The sequence below is a fragment of the Lonchura striata genome, chromosome 6 (assembly GCF_050655825.1).
Source record: "Lonchura striata isolate lonStrDom1 chromosome 6, ASM5065582v1, whole genome shotgun sequence".
NCBI lineage: Eukaryota > Metazoa > Chordata > Aves > Passeriformes > Estrildidae > Lonchura > Lonchura striata.
In genome coordinates this window covers 4,887,803-4,910,504 of record NC_140708.1, presented here as the reverse complement: position 1 = coordinate 4,910,504, position 22,702 = coordinate 4,887,803, and the positions used below count along the sequence as shown (strand labels likewise).

Sequence of the window (22,702 nt, the reverse complement as noted above, 5' to 3'; positions counted from 1 at the left end):
ATAGGTATTGGGGAATAATTGTAAACATGTTATATGTAATATATCTTATAAAAGATAGCAGCAGCCCTGGGTGGGGGGGAGAGAAGAAGAAGACACCGGACAGTCAGGGTGTCAGGAGTGTGTGATTCTCTGCCTGGGCCGCTGACCAAAGGGCCGCAGCCCGAGAACCTAATCTGTTAGATAACTAGCAATAAATCGTCTTGAGACCGAACAAGAAGAGGCTGCGGAGTTTTTCTTTGGGAACACGGGTTGGAGGAGAAGCTTTACCACCACACGAGACCCCAAACCAAACCCGGGGTTCTCACACTTTCTCACATCTTCCAAGGACCATCCTAAAGTCTCAACTTCAGGCCAATTTGTGATGATTTCCAGGGAAATTTGCTTTCCCCAGTCAAGGTTGTTCTATAATGTTATAATTAGGGCTTTCACATTTATGTACTAACTTTGGCTTTTCAAGTTATTATTGACCACAAGAATCCTGATATACTACTCATTGTAATTACTGCTTTTGATATAGTATAACCTGTCACTGTATGTTTGCAACATATAGCTTCTGTAAATAGGGCTGTAATAGATACCGTCTTAGAGCATAGAATAATAGAGACTGTGAAATGCTGAAATTATTGTTTCATGTAACTAACTCAGAAAATGATGCAAAAGAATTGATTTCCCATATTTGGGGACGTTCTTATCTGAAAGACACGATAATGGAATCAGAAACAAGACCACTGAAAAAAAAGAATTATTGACCCTCATTATCAGGGAGTGAAAATACAAGAAGACAGAACCACAAGAAAACATAAAATATATTCATTTAATTAGACAAGATAGCATGAAGACAAGTCAAAGGTTAAAACCAAACAAAAGTACATGTTAATGTAAAGTCATAATATATAAACTTTTAAAATATTTATAAAATAATTTCTATGTCTATAAGAAAGGTATGTATAAAAACTTTTATAAGAAGGGTGAATAGAGAGCTGTGTTCCTCACATGTAATGAGGGCAATCCACTCACTCCAGGCAGCACCGCTGGCAGGATGCACCGCAGAGATTTTTCCCCTGAACACCCACCCCTGTGTTTGCACTGGGGATGGACAGGCACTGAGGTGACCCTGAGAGTCAGTGCAAGGCACAGGGTGCAGCTGAGGAAGGACAGCCCTGTGCTGGGCTCAGAGCTGAAGCTGGCACTGCCCAGCATGGACAAGGTCCTTTCTGCAGCCCTGTCACAGGGCAGCTTGGGCCTTGCTGCAGACATACGGCCGCTCATTTGAGCAGTTCTCACTCCTCAATCTGTTCTCTGCCAGGAGCACACACGGGGAATTGCCAAAGACAGGAACCCTGCAGGGAGGAGCAGAGACAGCGCTGGTTCCCAGGGGAACACCTTGTGTCCCTGTGCCCCCAGGCCCTGCCCGGCTCCCCGGCACTCACCTGGAGCTGTAGCTGCTGCCGTCCCCCCAGTGCAGGCGCTCGCCCCGTCTGCGCAGCCCGATCCAGTAATCGACGTTCCCGCGGAGGCGGAAGAGCAAATCCTGCCCAGGAGAGAGGGGTGGGAGCTGCCCCGGCCCCTCGGGGGGACCCGTGCCCGGGGCTGCCCCCGCACGCCGGGGCTCCTTCCCTGCAAGGCCCCGGCACAGGGCTGCACCCCCAGCCCTATGAGCTCCCAGCCCGGCCCAGGAGTGCCGCGCTCCCGCCCCAAATCCCTTTTCTCTCAGCCCCGGCTAGCTCGTCCTGTGGCGAGGGTGGGCGATTGAGGCACCCTCCGCTGCTCCCAGCTGGGGTTTGGAGAGTGCCTTTGTGGGTTCCGGGCAGCGCTAGCAAGCCTCGCGGTGGTAAATGAAGAGCGGATCCTGCTGGGGGCTAAGGCCGAGTTTATTGTAGCCCAACGGGGCCAAATGTCCTAGAACGGTGCCAGCCAACAGGAACAAGCACAAGGTGCTTGCACTGGCTTATAAACTGTAAGGGAGGGGTATCCAACGACCAATGGGGATAGGGATAGGGGGTGGCTCCGGGATGGGGGGATATGGTGGGGTCCAATGGGGGAAAGATATGGGGGGAGCCCCAGGTCCTCGCCCAATCACGCGCTGCCCTGAGTAGAAGCTTCTGGATGGATGGGAAGGGGCACCGAGTGATAGACAAGGCACCCGGGGGGGGTAAAATGATTCTTTCAGGGTGACGGATAGATACTGGGAAGGCGGGAAGGGAGGACAAGGCGGGAAAACTGGGGTTGCACACGGGGGTACAAAGGAATAAACCAATACATAATACAGGGATAATAAAACATACAAATAACGCAACTCCACACAGGAGCACCCCCAGGCTCCCCTCAGCCACCCCACACCACCCGCAGCCCCTCACTCACCATGGCCTCATCCTGGAGAATGGCCAGGGAGGCCCCGAGCTCCGAGCACCGTTCCTGAGCCTGATCCCAGCTCCTGGAATCCCTTGACAAGTAGTAGCAGACCCCATTGGACCCAACCCAGCCAGGGGGACAGCACTGCAGAATCTCAGGTGTGACTGGAACCTGTGGTGCTGGAGGGGGAAGAGGAGAAGGTCTGAGGATTCCCCTCTGCAGGGAGCAGGGACCCCGCTCTGCCCCGAGGGGCTGGGCCCAGCCTGCTGCCCCTCCCTTACCTGACTGCACAGCCAAGGCCACCCCCAAAGCCAGCACCAGCACCAGGAGCAGCAGAATCAGCACCGCCGGGAGCACGGGACGGGAGCTGAACCATTCACCTGGAGCAGGAAAGAGCTGCTGGCTGCCAGAACCAGACCCGGCCCTGCAATCTGCTCACCCCGTGCCCAGGGAGCACAGCAGGGACCCCTCAGCCACTGTGCCCCTCACTCAGCTGGCAGCCAGAGAGCCAAGAGCCTGGGCACAGGCAGGGACACAGCTGTGGGGACAGCCAGGGACACAGCTGTGGGGACAGGCTGCAGCAGGAGAACTGCACAGCCTTGGGGGCAGCTGGGGCTCTTGGTTCCAGCCACCGATGGGGCCCAGCAGAGCTCGAGGCATCTTCCAGACATCGGGAAACAGCCACACACCTGCCAGCCCTGGGCCTGGGATGTGACACTTTCCCCTCCCTAGAGGCCACAGGGTGGCCCTGCACTCACCCAGGCATCTTCTGAGGATCCTTTTGTGTTCATTATTGGTTGCTGATGTGCCCTGGGGACCCAGGGGCTCCCTCACACTCCCACCACTGCTGCAGAATCCATTCTCCACATCTTCACACTCACAAATGGCATCTCCCTGCTCATGCCAAGTGGCTTCTTGTGCTCCAGGCAGGTGTGGAACCCTGGCTGCTGGTCCCTCCTGGAGATGCTCGAGCTTCTTCACAACTCCATGAGTGGAGCACAATTCACCCTTCTCCAGCACACAGCCCTCATCTCTCTGCCAGGAACAAACAGCACCTTTCTCCCAGTCCATCAGGAGTGCTGACAAAGCCTCTCGGAGATCGCCTCGGGAACAGCTTTACACCCGCGGTGGTGGCACCCTGAAGGGGACACGATGCGAGGTCACTGCTGGTGCCGGCCCCGCGGGACCCCGAGGCTCAGCAGGGCGGTGCCGGCTCTGGTCGCTGCTGCGGCCCCGGCTCGTCCCCAGCGATCCGGGCAAGGAGGAGAGCGCGGGCAGCCGCTCCCTCCGCGATCCCAGCGCAGGGGGACCCGGCGGAACCCGGCACAAGGAACTCGCCAGAACCCCCCTGGCCCTCAGCACGGCCCCTCCGCCCGCAGCGAGCCCCGAGCTGGGGCACGGAACCGACCGCGTGTTCTGCCGGGGTTGAGCGGTTTCCTCAGTTTGAAATTTCCGCGCAGAAGAAAGCAGCCCGTTCCCTCAAGGGGAGGGCGGAGCGAGCGGGGAGGTGCGGTCACGTCCCTGATGTCCCGTTAAACCCGCCCTACGGAATAGGGCCCCACGACGTTGAATCTGGTGAAGAACCGCAGCCCCGGGGAAGCTGCTTCTGGGGCTCTCAAGAGTGAATTCTGGCAGGGATTCCCGGGCCGGGCTGCGCCTGGCCAGGTGCCCGGGCCAGCAAAGCCGCTCTGTGCCTCTCCTCCTGCCCCGGGCAGGCACAGAACACAGCAGGGAAGGCTCGAGGGTCGGGAAAAGGCCGGGGAGAGATCACTCACCGGTCACCGGAATAGGAGACACGGCTGGGGGAATTATTGGAATTTAGTATCGAACAAATCATCGCAAGAGCACGAGAGGTGGAGCAGCAGGGGTTCCAGCCTCGGAAGCAGGACTCTGCCCTCGGCCTCTCGCAGCTGCCCGAGGGGGATAAAGGATCCCCCGGGCCCCGAGCAGCGGCTCTGCCCCACCATGGGGATGTGTCCCCAGCCCAGCTCCGGGCCGGGCTCGGAGGGCCGAGCGCGGAGCAGGCGCTGAGCTGCTCCATGGAGCTTCCAGCCCCGCTGGGTGCGGCGGGCGCGGCACCGGCAGTGCCGGGCGTGCGGCGGCATCGCTCGGTGCTGGCGGCGTTTGCAGCGCCGAGGGATGGGCTGAGTCCGGCCCGGCAGCGCCAGCCCGTCGCTACCGACCTATTGCAGCTTCATGCCTGGTGCCTCTCTCCATGTTCCCTCCCAGTGTTCCAGGATCTCTTCCAGTGCTCCCAGCGGCAAAGCACTGGGGGCACTGCGTGGTCTGCTCCTGAAGAGGCGAGACTTGAGCTGTTGGGAGGGAAATCCCGACTTGGGAAAAGAATTTCCTGGCCCGGGGCCCGAGTCCCGGTCCCGCAAGCGGCGGAGGGGGCTGGGCTGAGAGCGGCCGCGCCCCGGGCACGACGAGTTCGCAGCTGCCGGGTTTTCCTCACGTCCCTCCCTTTTCCCGCAGCCTGAGCCTGTCCTTCGGCCGCGTTGGCAGAGCAGCCTCCCTCCGTCGTGCCGCAGAGCTGCCCTCGCTCCTTGCGAGGCGGGCTGGAAGATCGCCGGGCGGGCGGGGATGGCAGCGGCGGCTGCAGCCGGGAGAGCGGCGGGGCTGCCGCGGCTCCGCGCGGGGCTTCGGGCCCGGGCAGGGCTGAAGGGGACGGAGGCTGCGGAGACGCGCTTCGGGACGCCAGGCTTCTGCAGGTGGGGCTGAGGAAGCAGGAAGCTTTGCTGGTTGCTTAAATAAGGGAATTACCTTCTTTGTACAGAGGCAATACATTAGTGGTTCTGTGCTTCCTGTTTGTGCTACAACCATTGTAGGTTTTGAGTTTAACTATACTTCAGAGATGGTGAACAGAGAAATATTATTTATAGTTGGAAACTGTTTTTGGACTTAAGACTGTACATTTTTTAGGTTTTGCTTCGAAATATAAGAATTACATTTGATTAGAGCTTTAAGGCTTTTATAAACGTCTTTGTGTTGCTGGGATATTTTGTGCTTGATTGTGTTTTTTAAAGCTTGCCTGATGTTGTGTAATAGGAGATAATATTGGTTTGTGTTTGAGTCGAGCTAGTGACGTAGGTAGAAGACTTGATTGGGTTTTTTTGTAGAACTAATTCTTTGGGATCCTGTTTCTTTGTAGTAGCACTGAACAAAAAGTATTTTGAGTTTCTTAACTGCTTGAAAGATACTTGAGTTATTGGGGTTTTTATAACAGAAACACTGTTTTATTGGTTATTTTAGTTTCTATAAAAACAGGGTAACTGAGAAGTGTTTTAGAAGATTTGATTTTATTATCAGTCTCAACAAAGAGTGAAACATAAGAAATATAAAACTCAACATTATTCTATTGAAAGCTAAGTAATTTCCTAATTACAGTACCATATAAATGTTTTTCAATATATTAGCTTTTACCACACAATACGAATGTTACTTTAACACCAAGCACCTATACTTTTACCTCATATAATCCTATTACAATGCATATTTCAGAGTTCTAATGCTCTAAAATATATACCCTTTCATAAAGCCATATTTTCAAACTTATTTCTAATTGAATCTCTTTCTCAACAATATCATCTCAATTCCATAGCCTTCCTAAGTCAACAAACCTTATCTCAATATTTGCCTGTGTGAACTTTCTATCAAATTGTAAAACTTGCTTACAAAGCCATTGCTCAGGCACAGAGCAGCGAAAGCTCGGAGCAGCGGCAGCCGGGTCTGAGCAGGGCAGGGAGAGGCGAGCTCAGGAGCCGGCACCGAGCAGGGGGGACAGGGCCCGCGGGCACCGGGGGAATGAGGGCCCCGCTCGGGGGCTGCTCGCACAAGCACAGCCTCCCCCCACAGCACAGCAAGCGCCTCTGCGCTGGGCTGTGGCCGTGGCAGCGAATTCCCTTCCCCGAGGCAGCGGCTCCGACCCGTCCCGTCCTCTTCCAAAGCCGAGAGAGAGACACAGAGCCAGCAGCGCACAGACCCTGCTTCCCTGTCAGGTGCCTGCTGCCAAAAGTGGGATTCCTCCTCAGCATGTATCACCTGTTCCTCTTCCACGGAAAGTCCAAAAGTGCCACCTTCAGGCAGGTTCGTGATGATTTCCAGGAGCACAGGGCCATTGGGATTTCGCAGTTGAGCTTGTTGTGTAAGGAGGGCAATGCACTCACTGCAGGCAGCATCGGTGGCAGGAGTCACTGCAGAGACTTTTCCCCTGAACACCCAGCCCAGCGCTGGCCCTGGGGATGGACAGGCACTGAGGTGACCCTGAGAGTCCGTGCAAGGCACAGGGTGCAGCTGAGGAAGGACAGCCCTGGGCTGGGCTCAGAGCTGAAGCTGGCACTGCCCAGCGTGGAGCAGGTCCCTTCTCGCCAGAACCCCCCTGGCCCTCAGCGCGGCCCCTCCGCCCGCAGCGAGCCCCGAGCTGGGGCTTGATATGTATGTTGGTTGTAATTTGCTCCAATGTAATATTGTTGTATTTGATCAAGGGAAATATTATTTGACATGTATAATATTTTGTTATTGCAAAACACACGTGCCAGTGACCTAAGCTGCACCCCCATTACACCAGAACCGGTTTTCTTGGACAAAGCCTCATTGACAATTTGTCTTGGTTGGACAAGACAGGAGTCTGTGAAGGAGGGCAAAAGCCTCCTGTGCAATGGAGAAGTAAACACCCTCCCTTCGAATTACCAGGATTTTTAAATTAAAAGGCTCTCAGGCAAAGATATGGGAATGGGAGTAACAATTCTTTACTAGGAGAAACTAAATAAGAATTTAAAAAAAGGCAAATGCAATTGGTACAAACAAAAGTAGTGATAAAGTCCACAACCTGACACCCTGAGGAGTCGGGGTGTTGGTGGCAGTCAGGTTGAAATGATAGCTGCTCCTCTTGCAGTGGCTGATGAATTGCAGCTGAAGTGGTGATCTTTAGAAGGGTGTAGTTTTCTCTGAAGATCTGGTGGCAGTTGGGCCGGTCTTCCTCTGGGAATCCAGCAGAGAAAAAAAAAGATGTCTCTCTGGGAATCCAGCGAAGGGGCCACTTCTCTGGGAATCCCGCCAAAGGAGCTGCTTCTCTGGCAATCCCGCAAAGAGAGAGAGCTGCTCTGTCCCCAAAAGGTACCACTTTATACAATAAAAAGCGTGCTTGGCTTCCCCCTCTGGGTGGAGCATCTCACGATGGGATGGTGTAACGTTACCAGCCCTGCAGTGAGTCAGTCAATGGCCCATTAACAAACCATTACCTCTTCCGAGCAAACCATTGTTCTTGGAAGAGATAACAAACCTGCCCAACCTCCAACAGATAGAATACAAGCTTATCTTACAAACCAGGACAACTTTACTTGTGGGTCCTTAAGGAAACCTCTCCAATGCCTCTTACGGTTCCCTGTGTACTTCCCCTCAACAGATGCTTGTAATTCTCATCTACCAAAACAGGACAATTCCATTAATAAACAATACAGTTCAATCTCCCCACCTAAAGTGTGACTTCATCTTCAAGCTGGTGGAAGCTCGACTCCACTGCTGGGACACCTTTGAGCCTCTCTGGTTATCTCTGACCCAGTCTGGATGCTGCAGGCTGTTCTCTGGGTTCTTTCCCCAGCCTTTCATTCTGTTGGCGTGAGCCGCTCTCGCTCTGCGCTTGGCACAGCCCATTCAGTGCTGAGCAGCACCTGAAAGGGACCTCCCCACTGAGGGCTGAGCACTGAAGGCAACGTGCACAGCACAGCCTCGTGTGTGTCATTATTTGAGAGGGTAATTGAGTCTTACAGTGGTTACCCACCACTGCTGGCACAGGGAACTGCCTGGCCGAGGAAGCACCACAGTCCCAGAGAGGTTTAGCACTTGGCCTAGAGCCCCGTTGTGCTGGCAGCAGTTTTTGGGGAGCGGGGGCTAGAACAGCAGTGGATCACAGTGACTGCAGATACCCCTGTTTATGGGGATTTAATGGGAACTTCACACTATTAAATTTGATGGAAATCACTGCACACAACTTTACATCAGCCATTTGGGAAACTTATACATAGAGGCAAATTCTTCTCCTTATGAGAGCAGAGTGTACACAGAGAGCCAGGGGCTGCTCCAGCCAGCAGAGCTGGGTAGTGACACATACACAAACACAGGTATATATGTACATATATATATATATATAAAAATATATATTTACGTCTGTTTTTGGAGGAGGGACAGCAGTGGGATGCACGGAGCCGTGTATCCAGAGCCATCTTTGTCCCCCGTCCCATCTTTCACACGATTTGGAGACAGTCCCCCGTTGCCATGAAGGTGATTTGGGAACTCATCGGGGTCTTCCAAGTCCCTTGTTCGTGGTGCCAGATAATGCAAGAGACCTCGTATTGATCGTCAAGCTAGACAGGACAGACATAGGTCCAAACCAATGCGGTTAATCAAACATTTTCTGTTTATTGTTTATAAAATGGCCGTTTATATACACTTCAATATAGTTTACAATTGTGAGCACACTGTCATTGGCAAGCAAACATTGTTTGTCTTTGTGTTAAGGTGGTTAAAGTTTCACACTGCAGGCCTATAGTAACTCACAGCCAGAAAGCCCATTGCTCTCTGCTTACCCCTTAACATAATTGCTCACTGTGCACAGACCAATTTCTGACTGCGCCACAGCTTCAAAGGCCTCACTGAGGCCGTGGCTGAGGCCGAGGCTGGGGCAGCTCAGCCTTCACTCCAAATATAAATCGTGTCCTGTCTCTCTCAGAAATCCTGCTGCAGGAGAGGGCAAAGAGACCACGCTGGATTCTGGCTTCTTGCCCCTCACCCTGCAAGGGCCAGACTGAGCACCTTTGGCTGGCCTGTCTTCCCCAGGAGCCTGACCAGCTCCAAGGAGAGCACTGGAAAGATGGATTGAGCATCACTGCTGGTGCACAGCACACGTGGCATTTTTCACCCCTCACATCACCATGGCATGCTGGGCTAGGAACTAACAACTCCTTACCCCAGTGCCTTGGAAGCTCGTGCTCTCTCAAGGGGCACCTTTGACTTCTGAGCTGAGGAGGGCACGTGTGGCCTCTGCTGCTGGGGAGGGCAGCTCACAGTCCCCTGGGATGGGGTAAGGAAAGCTCCAGGCCTCTCTGAAGGGGTGACAGTGACTCTGAAACACAGTTTTCATCCAGATTTCTTCTCGGACTGAAAGGGGGAAAGGTGCCTGTGTTTGGCATGGAAATTGGAGTTGAAAACTGCTGTCATTTCTAATAAATAATTCTGATCCATGTAAGGTCTCCTGTTTTCTAAGGAAGTTTTGGTTCAGTCAGACAGAAAATCACCTTCTGATGTACAGCTGCCAGTGCTGACCTAAGGTTCACTTTTACAAGGCATAGATTCAGTTTTCTACAGCAGTGCTAGAGATTCTATGAACATCTGAATCCCTGTGGTGTAACAAAGCCTTTGAGACCCAGCTGTGAGAGGGCAGCCACAGGCAGGAAGGCAGCTGCACCTGGTTAGCAGGAGGTTAAATAAGAATGATGCTGCAAGTTTCACTTTATATGTAGATAAATTCACGTTCCGTGGTTACCCTGGATTTCTGCTGGATAAAACATCAAGAACTAGTGACAAGAACTATTGCAGTGCCACTGGAAGAGTTTTAGGGCTAGCTGCTAACACTAACCCTAACTCCTGGCCAAGAGTGGATGTGCTGTTTCTGACACTGCTAAACTATTCCATGGCTCACCTGGAGCCCAGAAACTTCTGCTAGGAACTTTGTGATAAAAATAACTGCACTCTTTTCTGGGGATCTTTTTCTTTGGGATCCTACTGACATTTCTGAGTTAGCTCCCTGGCCTCACTACAACTGTCTATTTCCAAATCCAGCTCTTAGGCAGAAGGATGCTTCCAAGGCAAAGGGATTTCTGAAGCAGTGCTGCCCTGCAGCACCTGGGTGCCTTCAGGCCGTCCATCCCAAAGGAAAAGTGACTTCTGGGCCCGGGAGAGCCAAGAGATCTGTTGGCAGGAGAAATCAGGAGCAGAGAAGGCGATTCCAGCTCTGCTGTTTGCTGTTTCTCCCCATTAGACAGGAGAGGATCAAGCACATTCAATCAGCCTTTGCTTCCTTAGGCACGAAATCTCGGAGGAGACAAGGCCACCTCAGGGCCTCCAGACCCCACCTGACAAAGGAAATGCTGAAACCTCACCATGGTCTCCGCCACTAACATGAGGAACTTTTCTTGTGGGCACCCAACAGCATTTCCCACACTTGCATTCACATTCAGGGGGAAAGAAACATAAAGCCATAGAAATTAGGGTTCCATAAAAGTAAAATTTCTCTTTGTTCTTAACAGAGGCAGATTTTCATCTTTTAAGCTCAAATCTTCTCTGGCACACACAAGAACCTAAAATCTAGAAACAGTTTACATCAAACTTGAAACATTTGGTTTTTGTGAATTCTGTTTTTCCATGAAGTGTGACTGGATGAACACTACTGAAGCACACAAGTTCTAGGATTACTACTACAAACTGCAGAAATTACTGAAAACCCTCTTCTACTGGCAGTAAGAGTAACATGCCTAAAGGTATTTTTGTATGAAGAGCAGCTACACCGAATGGTTTCAACATCAAAATCAACTGGAAAAGAACAATTTCAGGTAAAGTGTTAAAGAAATTAACACTGTGTTTCAGATATTTTCCCAGTCCCATTTTCAGGACAATTCACACAAACTCAGCTGCCTGAGGGCAACAAAGCATTGCTGTGCACTGTAAGACTCGGTTTTTTCAGGTAGAAGGGGGAGGTGCACATGCTTTGAAAAACTTTGCCAATTTTTTAGCAAAGCTTTGCCACCTTTCTATCCCCTCAAAGCAATGCCCTTCTACTACCACTGACAGTATGCTACAAGAGTAGATTGAAAATCAGTGTGAGAAACGACCCTCGCTTTTAAAATTAGAAAAAGGTTTCTTAAACCTTGACAAAAATTACAACAAAGGACTGAGTAAGGAAAACTCACAGAGGTGGGAACCCAGCCCTCCCCAGCACCTTCCAGTGGGGAAAAGGGGAGAGAAAGAGGGACAAGGCTGGAGAGGTGGAAGGTGGTGGGGATGCCATGGGGCAGGCAGGCATTTTGCTTTCCAGTTGTGTGGGAGGAAACCGAGAGCTGTCAAACCCATGCAGGAAAAGAGGGGAGAAATAGCAGGTGGTGGGAATCGCCGACAATTGGGATTCATTTTATCTGCCTGAGCTGCAAAGGCCGACAGACCCCGAGCATTGCCAGCGTTGTGATGTGTCCTGCCCTGCCCATGCCGTGGCTGCAGCCCCGTGGGCCCTTTGGGATCCCCAGGAGCAACTTCCCGAGGGCTCCGGTTCTTCTGCATCTTTACCAGCCTGGGCCCTTTTTCCTTAGCGCGGTCTTTTCCGGACAGGAGCGGCCGCCCCCGCCGCGGCTCTCGGCTCCCGGCGGCGATCGCATCTCCGGGCCGGGCCGGCAGCCGCTGAGAGCCGATCTCATCTGGCGGCCGGCCCGCCAGGGATTGCCGTGCGATTTCATCCCCTCGCTGTCTGCACTGCACCGCATGCGGTCTGCTCTGCCGGCGGCCGGCCAGGGAGCTCCTCGCCGCTCTCCCCGCACGCCGAGCGGCCGAGCCGGCGTCTCCCATTGCCCCGCCTGTGGAAATGCGGGGACCGCAGAAGGCCCCGCTGTGTCCTGCCGGGAGCAGCGGCGGCGGCCCCGGAGCGCGGCGAGGCGATGGCGAAGCTCGGAGGCGGCTCCGGCCCCGGCGGGACCCGCGGTCGGTTCCGCCCCAGCTCGGGGCTCGCTGCGGGCGGAGGGGCCGCGCTGAGGGCCAGGGGGGTTCTGGCGAGAAGGGACCTGCTCCACGCTGGGCAGTGCCAGCTTCAGCTCTGAGCCCAGCCCAGGGCTGTCCTTCCTCAGCTGCACCCTGTGCCTTGCACGGACTCTCAGGGTCACCTCAGTGCCTGTTCATCCCCAGTGCCAGCGCTGGGCTGGGTGTTCAGGGGAAAAGTCTCTGCAGTGCATCCTGCCAGCGCTGCTGCCTGGAGTGACTGGATTGCCCTCATTATATGTGAGAAACATAGCTATCTATTCACCCTTTATATAAATGTTTTTATAAATACCTTTAATATAGACATAGAAATTATTTTATAAATATTTGAAATATTTATATATTATGACTTTCCTTTACATTAACATGTTCTTTTGTTTGGTTTTAACTTTTGACTTGTCTTCATGCTATCTTGTCTAATTTAAGCAATATATTTTATGTTTTCTTGGTGTTCTATCTTGTTGTATTTTCACTCCCTGATAATGAGGGTCAATAATTCTACTTTTTTTTCAGCGCTCTTGCTTCTGATTCTGTTACCGTGTCTATTAGAATAGAAAGTCCCCAAATATGGGAAATCAATTATTTTACATAATTTTCTGAGTTAGCTACATGAAAGAATCATTTCAGCATTTCACAGTTTCTATTATTCCACGCTCTAAGACAGTATCTATTACATCTCTAGTTATAGAAGCTATATGGTGCATACATACAGTGACAGGTTATAGTATATCAAAAGCAGTAATTACAGTGTATCGGGATTCTTGTGGTCAATAATAACTTGAAAAACCGAAGTTAGTACATAAATGTCACGTGCTGTGACTCCACACCCGGAAACACGTCCTGAGTGCCGCGGATCCCGGCCAGGCTCCTCCCGATTGCCGCGGGCTCGCTGCCGAGCGCGTTTCGTTCACTCACAAAAAACCGGCTCCATCCCTCTCCTCCTTTCCCCAGCCCCCGCTGTGCCCCGGCCGCTGTTTGTTCCACTCGGCCAAAATCCTCCCGCACCGACACCGCGGGCACCGTGCGGCGGCAGCGGCCGTGCCCGGTGGGTCTGTCCGGGAGCGGAGCGGCGGCGGCCCCAGAGCCCGGCGAGGCGGCGGCCCCGGAGCCCGGCGAGGCGGCGGCCCCGGAGCCCGGCGAGGCGGCGGCCCCGGAGCTCGGAGGCGGCTCGGACCAGGTGGGACCCGCGCTCGGTTCCGCCCCAGCCCGGGGCTCGTTGCGGGCGGGGGCCGCTGCTCGGGCGGGCGGTGTCCGTGCCCGGCTCGGGGCTGGCACGGGATGAACCCGAACGTGCCTCAGAGCCCAAAGCGCTGCGGGCGCCGAGCGGGGGCAGAAAGCGCCGCACGCTGCCCGCTCCGGGGCCGAGGCTTCTCGGCGCTGCGCTCTCTGCCAGGAGCCGCTCCACGGGCACGGGCAGGGAGACAGAGCGGCTGTGCCGGCGCTCGGTGTCCCCGGGCTCCGAGCCGCCGGGGCAGGGCATGCGGGGGACAATCGTGAACCCCCGGGGCTGCTGGTTCCTGCCCCTGGGCAGGCGGGCTCCGAGCCGCAGCTGCCCTGGGCCGGCAGCATCCGGCAGCTGCCCGGCGCTGTCAGCGCCTGTCCCGCACGGAGCTGGGCTGCAGCGGCTGCAGAGCCACAGGGGCCGGGGCTGCGGGGAGCGCAGAGCTCCCGGAGGCTGCGCTTGTCTCCGCAGCTGCTGCCGCAGCCCTGGGGAGCGGGGACAGCGCAGCCAGAGCCGGCACCGCCCTGCTGAGCCTCGGTGTCCCGCGGGGCCGGCACCGGCAGTGACCTCGCATCGTGTCCCTTTCAGGGTGCCACCACCGCGGGTGTAAAGCTGTTCCCGAGGCGATCTCCGAGAGGCTTTGTCAGCACTCCTGATGGGTCGGGAGCAAGGTGCTGCTTGTTCCTGGCAGAGAGATGAGGGCTGTGAGCTGGAGAAGGGTGAATTCTGCTCTGTTGATGAGCTTCAGAAGGAGCCCCTGGAGAATGGAAGAGCAATCAGCAATGTACTGAAAAGGAACCTCAGAATATTCCCTGGTGAGCAAGGCCCCCCACTATTGCCTCTAGGCAGAGGACAGTGTCACTTCCAAATCCAGGGCTGGCAGGTTTGTGGCTGTTTCCCGATGTCTGGAAGAGGCCTCGAGCTCTGCTGGGCCCCGTCAGTGGCTGGAACCAAGAGCCCCAGCTGCCCCCAAGGCTGTGCAGTTCTCCTGCTGCAGCCTGTCCCCACAGCTGTGTCCCTGGCTGTCCCCACAGCTGTGTCCCTGCCTGTGCCCAGGCTCTTGGCTCTCTGGCTGCCAGCTGAGTGAGGGGCACAGTGGCTGAGGGGTCCCTGCTGTGCTCCCTGGGCACGGGGTGAGCAGATTGCAGGGCCGGGTCTGGTTCTGGCAGCCAGCAGCTCTTTCCTGCTCCAGGTGAATGGTTCAGCTCCCATCCCGTGCTCACAGCGGTGCTGATTGTGCTGCTCCTGGTGCTGGTGCTGGCTTTGGGGGTGGCCTTGGCTGTGCAGTCAGGTAAGGGAGGGGCAGCAGGCTGGGCCCAGCCCCTCGGGGCAGAGCGGGGTCCCTGCTCCCTGCAGAGGGGAATCCTCAGACCTTCTCCTCTTCCCCCTCCAGCACCACAGGTTCCAGTCACACCTGCGACTCCGCAGTTGGTTCTGGGCTGTCCCCATGGCTGGGTTGGGTACAATGGGGTCTGCTACTACTTGTCAAGGGATTACAGGAGCTGGGATCAGGCTCAGGAACGGTGCTCGGAGCTCGGGGCCTCCCTGGCCATTCTCCAGGATGAGGCCATGGTGAGTGAGGGGCTGCAGGCGGTGTGGGGTGGCTGAGGGGAGCCTGGGGGTGCTCCTGGGCCGGGCTGGGTGCTCGTAGGGCTGGGGGTGCAGCCCTGTGCCGGGGCCTTGCAGGGAAGGAGCCCCGGCGTGCGGGGGCAGCCCCGGGCACGGGTCCCCCCGAGGGGCCGGGGCAGCTCCCACTCCTCTCTCCTGGGCAGGATTTGCTCTTCCGCTTCCGCGGGAACGTCGATTACTGGATCGGGCTGCACAGACGGGGCGAGCGCCTGCACTGGGGGGACGGCAGCAGCTACAGCTCCAGGTGAGTGCCGGGGAGCCGGGCAGGGCCTGGGGGCACAGGGGCACAAGGTGTTCCCCTGGGAACCAGCGCTGTCTCTGCTCCTCCCTGCAGGGTTCCTGTCCTTGGCAATTCCCCGTGTGTGTACCTGGCTGACGATAAATTCCGCAGTGAGATGTGCTCAAATGAGCGGCCGTATGTCTGCAGCAATGCCCAAGATGCCCTGTGGCAGGGCTGCAGAAAGGACCTTGTCCACGCTGGGCAGTGCCAGCTTCAGCTCTGAGCCCAGCACAGGGCTGTCCTTCCTCAGCTGCACCCTGTGCCTTGCCCTGACTCTCAGGGTCACCTCAGTGTCTGTTCATCCCCAGTGCCAGCGCTTGCCCAGGGGCAGGAACCAGCAGCCCCGGGGGTTCACCATTGTCCCCCGCATGCCGTGCCCCGGCGGCTCGGAGCCCGGGGACACCGAGCGACGGCACAGCCGCTCTGGCTCCCTGCCCGTGCCCGTGGAGCGGCTCCTGGCTGAGAGCGCAGCGCCGAGAAGCCTCGGCCCCGGAGCGGGCAGCGTGCGGCGCTTTCTGCCCCCGCTCGGCGCCCGCAGCGCTTTGGGCTCTGAGGCACGTTCGGGTTCATCCCGTGCCAGCCCCGAGCCGGGCACGGACACCGCCCGCCCGAGCAGCGGCCCCAGCCCGCAGCGAGCCCCGAGCTGGGGCGGAACCGAGCGCGGGTCCCACCTGGGCCGGAGCCGCCTCCGAGCTCCGGGGCCGCCTCGCCGGGCTCCGGGGCCGCCGCCTCGCCGGGCTCCGGGGCCGCCACCCTTCCGCGCTCGGACAGACTTTGCGCTGTTTAGCGGATGCGCTGTGGGCGGGGTTTGGGCATTTTGACCAGTCGGAGCCGGGGGGACCGGAGCGGTCGCGATCCGCGGTTTGATTTTTATCGCTTGTGTCGCGATGTGGTTATTGGAATGGAATTGTACTAATAAGAAGCGCAGCCGCGTGGGAGGAAGTTTCTTCAAAACAGTGAATTACTGCAGGGATTCCTGGGCTAGGCTGCGGCACAGGCAGTGCCGGGCGTCCGGGGGCATCGGAGGTTCTCTGTCAATTTTTATCCCTTAATTATGTATAAGGAGGGTCTCCCCTCAATGTAATCCCGAATAAAAAGTGAATTAAGGGGGATTTTCCCTCAATTTCGCCTCTGAAAATGAGGGGAAACAGGGAAATGCAGTTTCCTCTTCACATTCCCTCAACAAAGACCATTCTGGAGCCTCTGGACATCATTCCGTCTGAGAAGGTCCGTTCAAGTGGAGGCTCCCCCTCGATGGAACACTTACAATGGCACATAAAGAGGTTTCCTCTCAAAGGAAGTCCTTTGAGACCAGGGACAGCCGTGTTTGCCCTCCATTGGAACCTGAAGCTGATGAAAATGGAGCTCTTTCCCTCATTTCAAACAGTACTATAAAAGTTTTCTCCTTTCATTTAAACATAAAAAACATGGGAAATGGTGATTGCCTGCCTAGGGAGGCACCCAAAATAACGAAAAAGGTGTGTTTTCCTTCAGCTGAGACCCTTGAAATCACAGGTACATGCAGATTCTATCCACTTCAAACAAAATTACAGAAAACCTCTTCCCCCTCAATTTAAATCGCTTTTCTGCTCATTAGCCCCCTTTCTTGGGGGGGTCCCTGGGGAGGGACTGGGGGCTCTTCCCCCTCCTCACTGGTCACACCTGGGGCTGCTGCACCTTGCAGAGTGCTGAGGAGTTCCCTCCCAGCTCCCTGCCAGTGTCCCTCTTCCTGGCAAGCAGCGGGAGGGATGCTGAGAGCACTGGGCAGGAACTGGGAGCACTGTTCCTTCCCAGAGCTCCTGATATCCCTCCCAGTGCTGCTCCTTGTCCACTGCCGGTGCTCCCACTCTCCCTCCCAGCTCCCTCCTGGCATTCCCTGTGCTCCCAGTTCCCTCCCAGTGTTCCAGGATCTCTTCCAGTGCTCCCAGCGGCAAAGCACTGGGGGCACTGCGAGGTCGGCTCCTGAAGAGGCGAGACTTGAGCTGTTGGGAGAGAAATCCCGACTTGGGAAAAGCATTTCCTGGCCCGGGGCCCGAGTCCCGGTCCCGCAAGCGGCGGAGCGGGCTGGGCTGAGAGCGGCCGCGCCCCGGGCACGACGAGTTCGCCGCTGCCGGGTTTTTCCTCACGTCCCTCCCTTTTCCCGCAGCCTGAGCCTGTCCTTCGGCCGCGTTGGCAGAGCAGCCTCCCTCCGTCGTGCCGCAGAGCTGCCCTCGCTCCTTGCGAGGCGGGCTGGAAGATCGCCGGGCGGGCGGGGATGGCAGCGGCGGCTGCAGCCGGGAGAGCGGCGGGGCTGCCGCGGCTCCGCGCGGGGCTTCGGGCCCGGGCAGGGCTGAAGGGGACGGAGGCTGCGGAGACGCGCTTCGGGACGCCAGGCTTCTGCAGGTGGGGCTGAGGGAGCAGGAAGCTTTGCTGGTTGCTTAAATAAGGGAATTACCTTCTTTGTAGAGTTGAGTTTAACTAGGTTTCAGAGAAGGTGAACTGGGAAGTATTATTTATAGTTGGAAAGTGTTTTTGGACTTAAGACTGTACATTTTTTAGGTTTTGCTTCGAAATATAAGAATTAGATTTGATTAGAGCTTTAAGGCTTTTATAAACGTCTTTGTGTTGCTGGGATATTTTGTGCTTGATTGTGTTTTTTAAAGCTTGCCTGATGTTGTGTAATAGGAGATAATATTGGTTTGTGTTTGAGTCGAGCTAGTGACGTAGGTAGAAGACTTGACTGGGTTTTTTTTTTGTAGAACTAATTATTTGGGGTCCTGTTTCTTTGTAGTAGCACTGAACAAAAAGTATTTTAAGTTTCTTAACTGCTTGAAAGATAATTGAGTTATTGTGGTTTTTATAACAGAAACACTGTTTTATTGGTTATTTTAGTTTCTATAAAGACAGGGTAACTGAGAAGTGTTTTAGAAGATTTGACTTTATTATCAGTCTCAATAGAGTGAAACATAAGAAATATAAAACTCAACATTATTCTATTAAAAGCTAAGTAATTTCCTAATTACAGTACCATATAAATGTTTTTCAAGATATTAGCTTTTACCACACAATACGAATGTTACTTTAACAAGCACCTATACTTTTACCTCACGTAGGCCTATAATAATGCATATTTCAGAGTTCTAGTGCTCTAAAATATCTACCCTTTTATATAGCCATATTTTCAAACTTATTTCTAATTCAATCTCTTTCTCAACATCATCTCAATTCCATAGCTTTCCTAAGTCAACAAACCTTATCTCAATATTTGCCTGTGTCAACTTTCTATCAAATTGTAAAACTTGCTTACAAAGCCATTGCTCAGGCACAGAGCAGCGAAAGCTCGGAGCAGCGGCAGCCGGGTCTGAGCAGGGCAGGGAGAGGCGAGCTCAGGAGCGGCACCGAGCAGGGGGGACAGGGCCCGCGGGCACCGGGGGAATGAGGGCCCCGCTCGGGGGCTGCTCGCACAAGCACAGCCTCCCCCCACAGCACAGCAAGCGCCTCTGCGCTGGGCTGTGGCCGTGGCAGCGAATTCCCTTCCCCGAGGCAGCGGCTCCGACCCGTCCCGTCCTCTTCCAAAGCCGAGAGAGAGACACAGAGCCAGCAGCGCACAGACCCTGCTTCACTGTCAGGTGCCTGCTGCCAAAAGTGGGATTCCTCCTCAGCATGTATCACCTGTTCCTCTTCCAAGAACAGTCCAAAAGTGCCACCTTCAGGCCAGTTCGTGATGATTTCCAGGAGCACAGGGCCATGTGGATTTCGCGGTTGAGCTTGTTGTGTAAGGAGGGCAATGCACTCACTGCAGGCAGCATCGGTGGCAGGATGCACTGCAGAGACTTTTCCCCTGAACACCCAGCCCAGCGCTGGCCCTGGGGATGGACAGGCACTGAGGTGACCCTGAGAGTCCGTGCAAGGCACAGGGTGCAGCTGAGGAAGGACAGCCCTGTGCTGGGCTCAGAGCTGAAGCTGGCACTGCCCAGCGTGGAGCAGGTCCCTTCTGGCCAGAACCCCCCTGGCCCTCAGCGCGGCCCCTCCGCCCGCAGCGAGCCCCGAGCTGGGGCGGAACCGAGCGCGGGTCCCGCCGGGGCCGGAGCCGCCTCCGAGCTCCGCCGCCGCCTCGCCGGGCTCCGGGGCCGCCGCCGCTCCGCTCCCCACCACACGCAGCGGGTGCGGCCGCTACCGCCGCCGATTTGAGCCGATTTGAGCCGATTTGAGCCGATTTGAGCCGATTTGATCAATCAGAGTCCGGGAGCGCTGCCCATCGCGGCTCGGCCGTTCTGCTCCCCGCTCCCCCGCGGTCCCCTCTCCCCGGCGCTCCCCGCCGCCTTCTCCGGGATCGGTTCCTTCACCGTTCTCTCAATGCGCGTCGCTGCCAGCCGGGATTCGGGGATCTGAACCCGAGTCCCTTTCGCTCGGCTCAGCGCAATGCAAACCCTCTGCGGGTGTCGGGGCAGCCCCGCCGCATCCCGAGCTCCGTGCGGGGCCAGCTCGGCTTTCCCCGCGCGGCGCCGGCCCTCGCCTAAGCCCGGCTTTTCCCACCCCCGGCTGGCTCCGCTTTTCCCGGCGCGGCACGGCGGCTCCGGTTCTCCCCCGGGCGACCTCACTCCGCTGCTGTCCCTTCCCCGCTGCGGCGGGGCGAACCCCCCGGTATCTGCCGTAAGGTCTGTGACCGCCTCTGGTTACTGAAGCCTCACGCACCGTGTTTTAGAATGCCTTAAAATATGTTGAAATGGTTTTTTTAAGTTCATATTGTATTTTTCGTGAACACTTGATTTCTCTGAGTATTGTAACTGGGGAGATTAAAGCAGTAAGTGCAGTGCCTTCTTTTTGTTATTTTGTGCAGCATAAAACAATCTAATTTCATTAACAGAAATGCTGATAACATTTACTATATGGTATTACACAACATCCAATGTAGAGAAGCTCCTGGTTTGTTGGGCAGTTTGACAAATTCTACATTGTTGTTGTTTCTTTTGGTACAGGCAATATTCACAAGATATTATTACCTTGTTTATAACTGGCTTTTCAAAAACTTTGACATATCTTTGTGTGAGTACCTACAAGACACGTGTCATTGTGGGATCTCTCTTTTCTGTTCTCCAGCTGCAGATGCCTCTCTTTGAACAGGCTGTCCACAGCCCTTCCCTGCTCTGCCTTCTCAGTCTTTAGTCCCTTCTCGCGTTTCAGCAGGTTTGCTATGCCTTGGCCCAGTGCTGTCTCATCATTCTCCTGGGCTTTCAGAGTTGCAGGATAACATCTCTGGCCTTTGTGGAAAACCTCATCTGAGCTGAGGCCCTGTGGTCTTTACGGACCCTTGTGTGACACACAACCTTTCGGGGCACGGCAGTCACCTGCTGAGGGCAAGGCTGCTTCTGCTCTTTGGGAATCAGATCCAGCCCCAGGAATTCCCACAGAAGCAGCCCAGCAGGGTGCTGTGTTTGGGGCATCTCATCACTGCTGCTGTTGAGAGACTTGGTTTTGGATATGTTAGGGAGACCCTCCCAATGAGGGTCTGTGCTCTGTCCAGAAAATTGCCGACAAACCTGGGTGTTTTCTGCCTCAAAACTATATTCAAGTCTCTCTGACTTGGCAATTTGACCCTATAACAATGTGACAGCTGGATCTATTTTTAAAGTGAGCTTGGACACCTTTCCTGAGAATGGGCATGCAGGTCCTGACTGACACAAGGTGTGGCAGCTGCTACAGGCTCTGGGTGGTGGTGCAGTATTTAAGACATTGATAATCATCCAATTTCACGTGTCATTAATGACATGTATTATCTGACTTATTCTTGATTCTGCAAGTGTCTTGTTTCACTGCATATATTCTTCTGTTTTGATGATCCCTTCATGTTCATACCAAGACACATGCATATTATTTTTAAAACAAAAAGAAAGGGGAACTGGCTCCTAACGAATGTCTAAATAATGCAATATTTATACTAAAAGAATTTTAAAACACTTTTCTCTAAGTGTCACAGTGAGGGTGGCTGTGACAAACCTCTCCGGTTCCCTGACTTCAGGCAAGGGTGGTGAAAAGGAAAAGGAGCTGCTTTGATGGAGCTGCCCAGAAAGAACTTTAATAAAGGGTGAAAAATAACAAACGTGGAGAAGCCCTGCACCATACGAGGGGCAGGATCCAAAGACCTAAAACAAGGGGGAAGCAACAATATACACACTTGGGGGTGGAACATTCTAGAACTATAACCATACAGGAGAAACAAGTAAGCAACAGGGGAGCAGAACTTGGGCAACTTAACACAATAACACCAAAGGCTTATGGGGAACTCTCAGGCTCTCCCTGTATTCAACAAATGATTCCCAGGCCCTGGAACTGACACCCGGCTCTTTTGGGGTGAAATCCAGCTGACTCTGGGTCACTGCTGGGCCAGTTCCCACATATGAGGATCTCCAGCAGAGTGTGCAATGGCAAGGCCGAGGTGATTTAGGAGCTGAGGGAGAAGGTGTGCAGGTGTTTAGCACCAGCAGGTTTAAAGTGCTCACCCGTTCCTGTGATCAGACATCGGTGGGCTCCGAGAAAGCGAGGCCCAGTGAGAAGAGAGGTGACCCAGGCACCACTCAGCCCTCGTGGCCAGGACAGGAACAGAGGCAGCACTGCCAGGACGTGGCTGTGTCTGGAGACTTGGAGAGGCAGCTTGGCAACAGAGGCCTTCTGTCCTACAGTATTTACCACCATGGAACTGTGTTCCTGCTAACCCTCTTCAGCCATTCCCTGTTCCCTGGTAGAACAACAAGGATATGACAAAGCCCTAAGTGGGGAACAGGTTATGAAGGTTTTTGTAAGGAAAGAACAAGGAACTTTACTTTAAAGAGTATAAAATTTGGTACCACTGGATAGCAAGTCTGAGTTCTTTTGTTAACCTCCCTTAAGTCTTGTACCATTCTATAGCTCCCATCAGGCTTCTTTACTGGGAGTATTGGGGTATTATGGGGAGACATACAAGGTTTTAGTGTCTCATCCTTTATTAGTCCTTCAATTACTGGCTTTAAACATTCCCGTCCTTCTAAAGATATAGGAGACTGCCGTACACATATGGGACAATTTTCTCTCTCATTTGTAACCCTTATGGGGTCAATATTTAATCCTCCTCTATTTCCCTCCCCAGCCCAAACTTCCTTGTTAATTCTTCTTCCATCCTCCTGGCCTAGTTTTAAAAGTCGAGCTGTCATCTTCCCATCTGCTGGAACAACCCCTATTCTTAATTTCACTTGTAAATCTCGTCCCAATAAATTGCTACCTGCCCCTGGGACCAATAAAACTTCCCCCAGCCAAAATCTAGTTTCTCCCTCTATTACCACATTTTTAACAACAGGTACTGTGAAACTCTCTCCTTTTGCTCCTGTTACTTTTACAGTATCTTTGCTTACACTATAACCTTTTGGAGCATCTAAAAGACAGGTTCTTTCTGCCCCTGTGTCTACCACAAA

At 54.3% G+C, this 22,702-nt stretch overlaps 2 protein-coding genes across 2 annotated transcripts in view; one reads left to right on the top strand and one right to left on the bottom strand.

Annotated features, from left to right (window-relative positions):
* The window catches only part of LOC144246641 (C-type lectin domain family 2 member D-like), a 143,109-nt gene extending 130,518 nt beyond the window's left edge, over positions 1 to 12,591 (top strand). The window contains exon 6 of the mRNA XM_077784813.2: positions 12,295 to 12,591. The gene's annotated coding sequence lies outside the window, so the exon portion shown is untranslated. The remainder of the gene's footprint in view (positions 1 to 12,294) is intronic.
* LOC146767004 (uncharacterized) lies at positions 789 to 4,264 on the bottom strand. Its single transcript, XM_085583925.1, has 6 exons — positions 4,128 to 4,264; positions 3,111 to 3,490; positions 2,634 to 2,732; positions 2,362 to 2,531; positions 1,431 to 1,531; positions 789 to 1,340 (listed from the first exon to the last, which is right to left on the bottom strand). The coding sequence occupies exons 2-6, from the start codon at positions 3,421 to 3,423 to the stop codon at positions 1,226 to 1,228; spliced, it is 798 nt and encodes a 265-aa protein (XP_085440051.1). The 5' UTR covers positions 3,424 to 3,490; positions 4,128 to 4,264; the 3' UTR covers positions 789 to 1,225.
* Positions 12,592 to 22,702: the final 10,111 nt, after the last annotated feature.

What these genes read in the sequence shown, in the direction of transcription:
- LOC146767004 (XM_085583925.1), bottom strand. Translation starts at nt 3,423, where the DNA reads ATGGACTGGGAGAAAGGTGCTGTTTGTTCCTGGCAGAGAGATGAGGGC. An exon ending in GATCCTCAGAAGATGCCTGG is followed by an intron (nt 2,733 to 3,110) that starts GTGAGTGCAGGG and finishes TTCCTGCTCCAG; the next exon opens with GTGAATGGTTCAGCTCCCGT. An exon ending in TTCTCCAGGATGAGGCCATG is followed by an intron (nt 1,532 to 2,361) that starts GTGAGTGAGGGG and finishes TCTCCTGGGCAG; the next exon opens with GATTTGCTCTTCCGCCTCCG.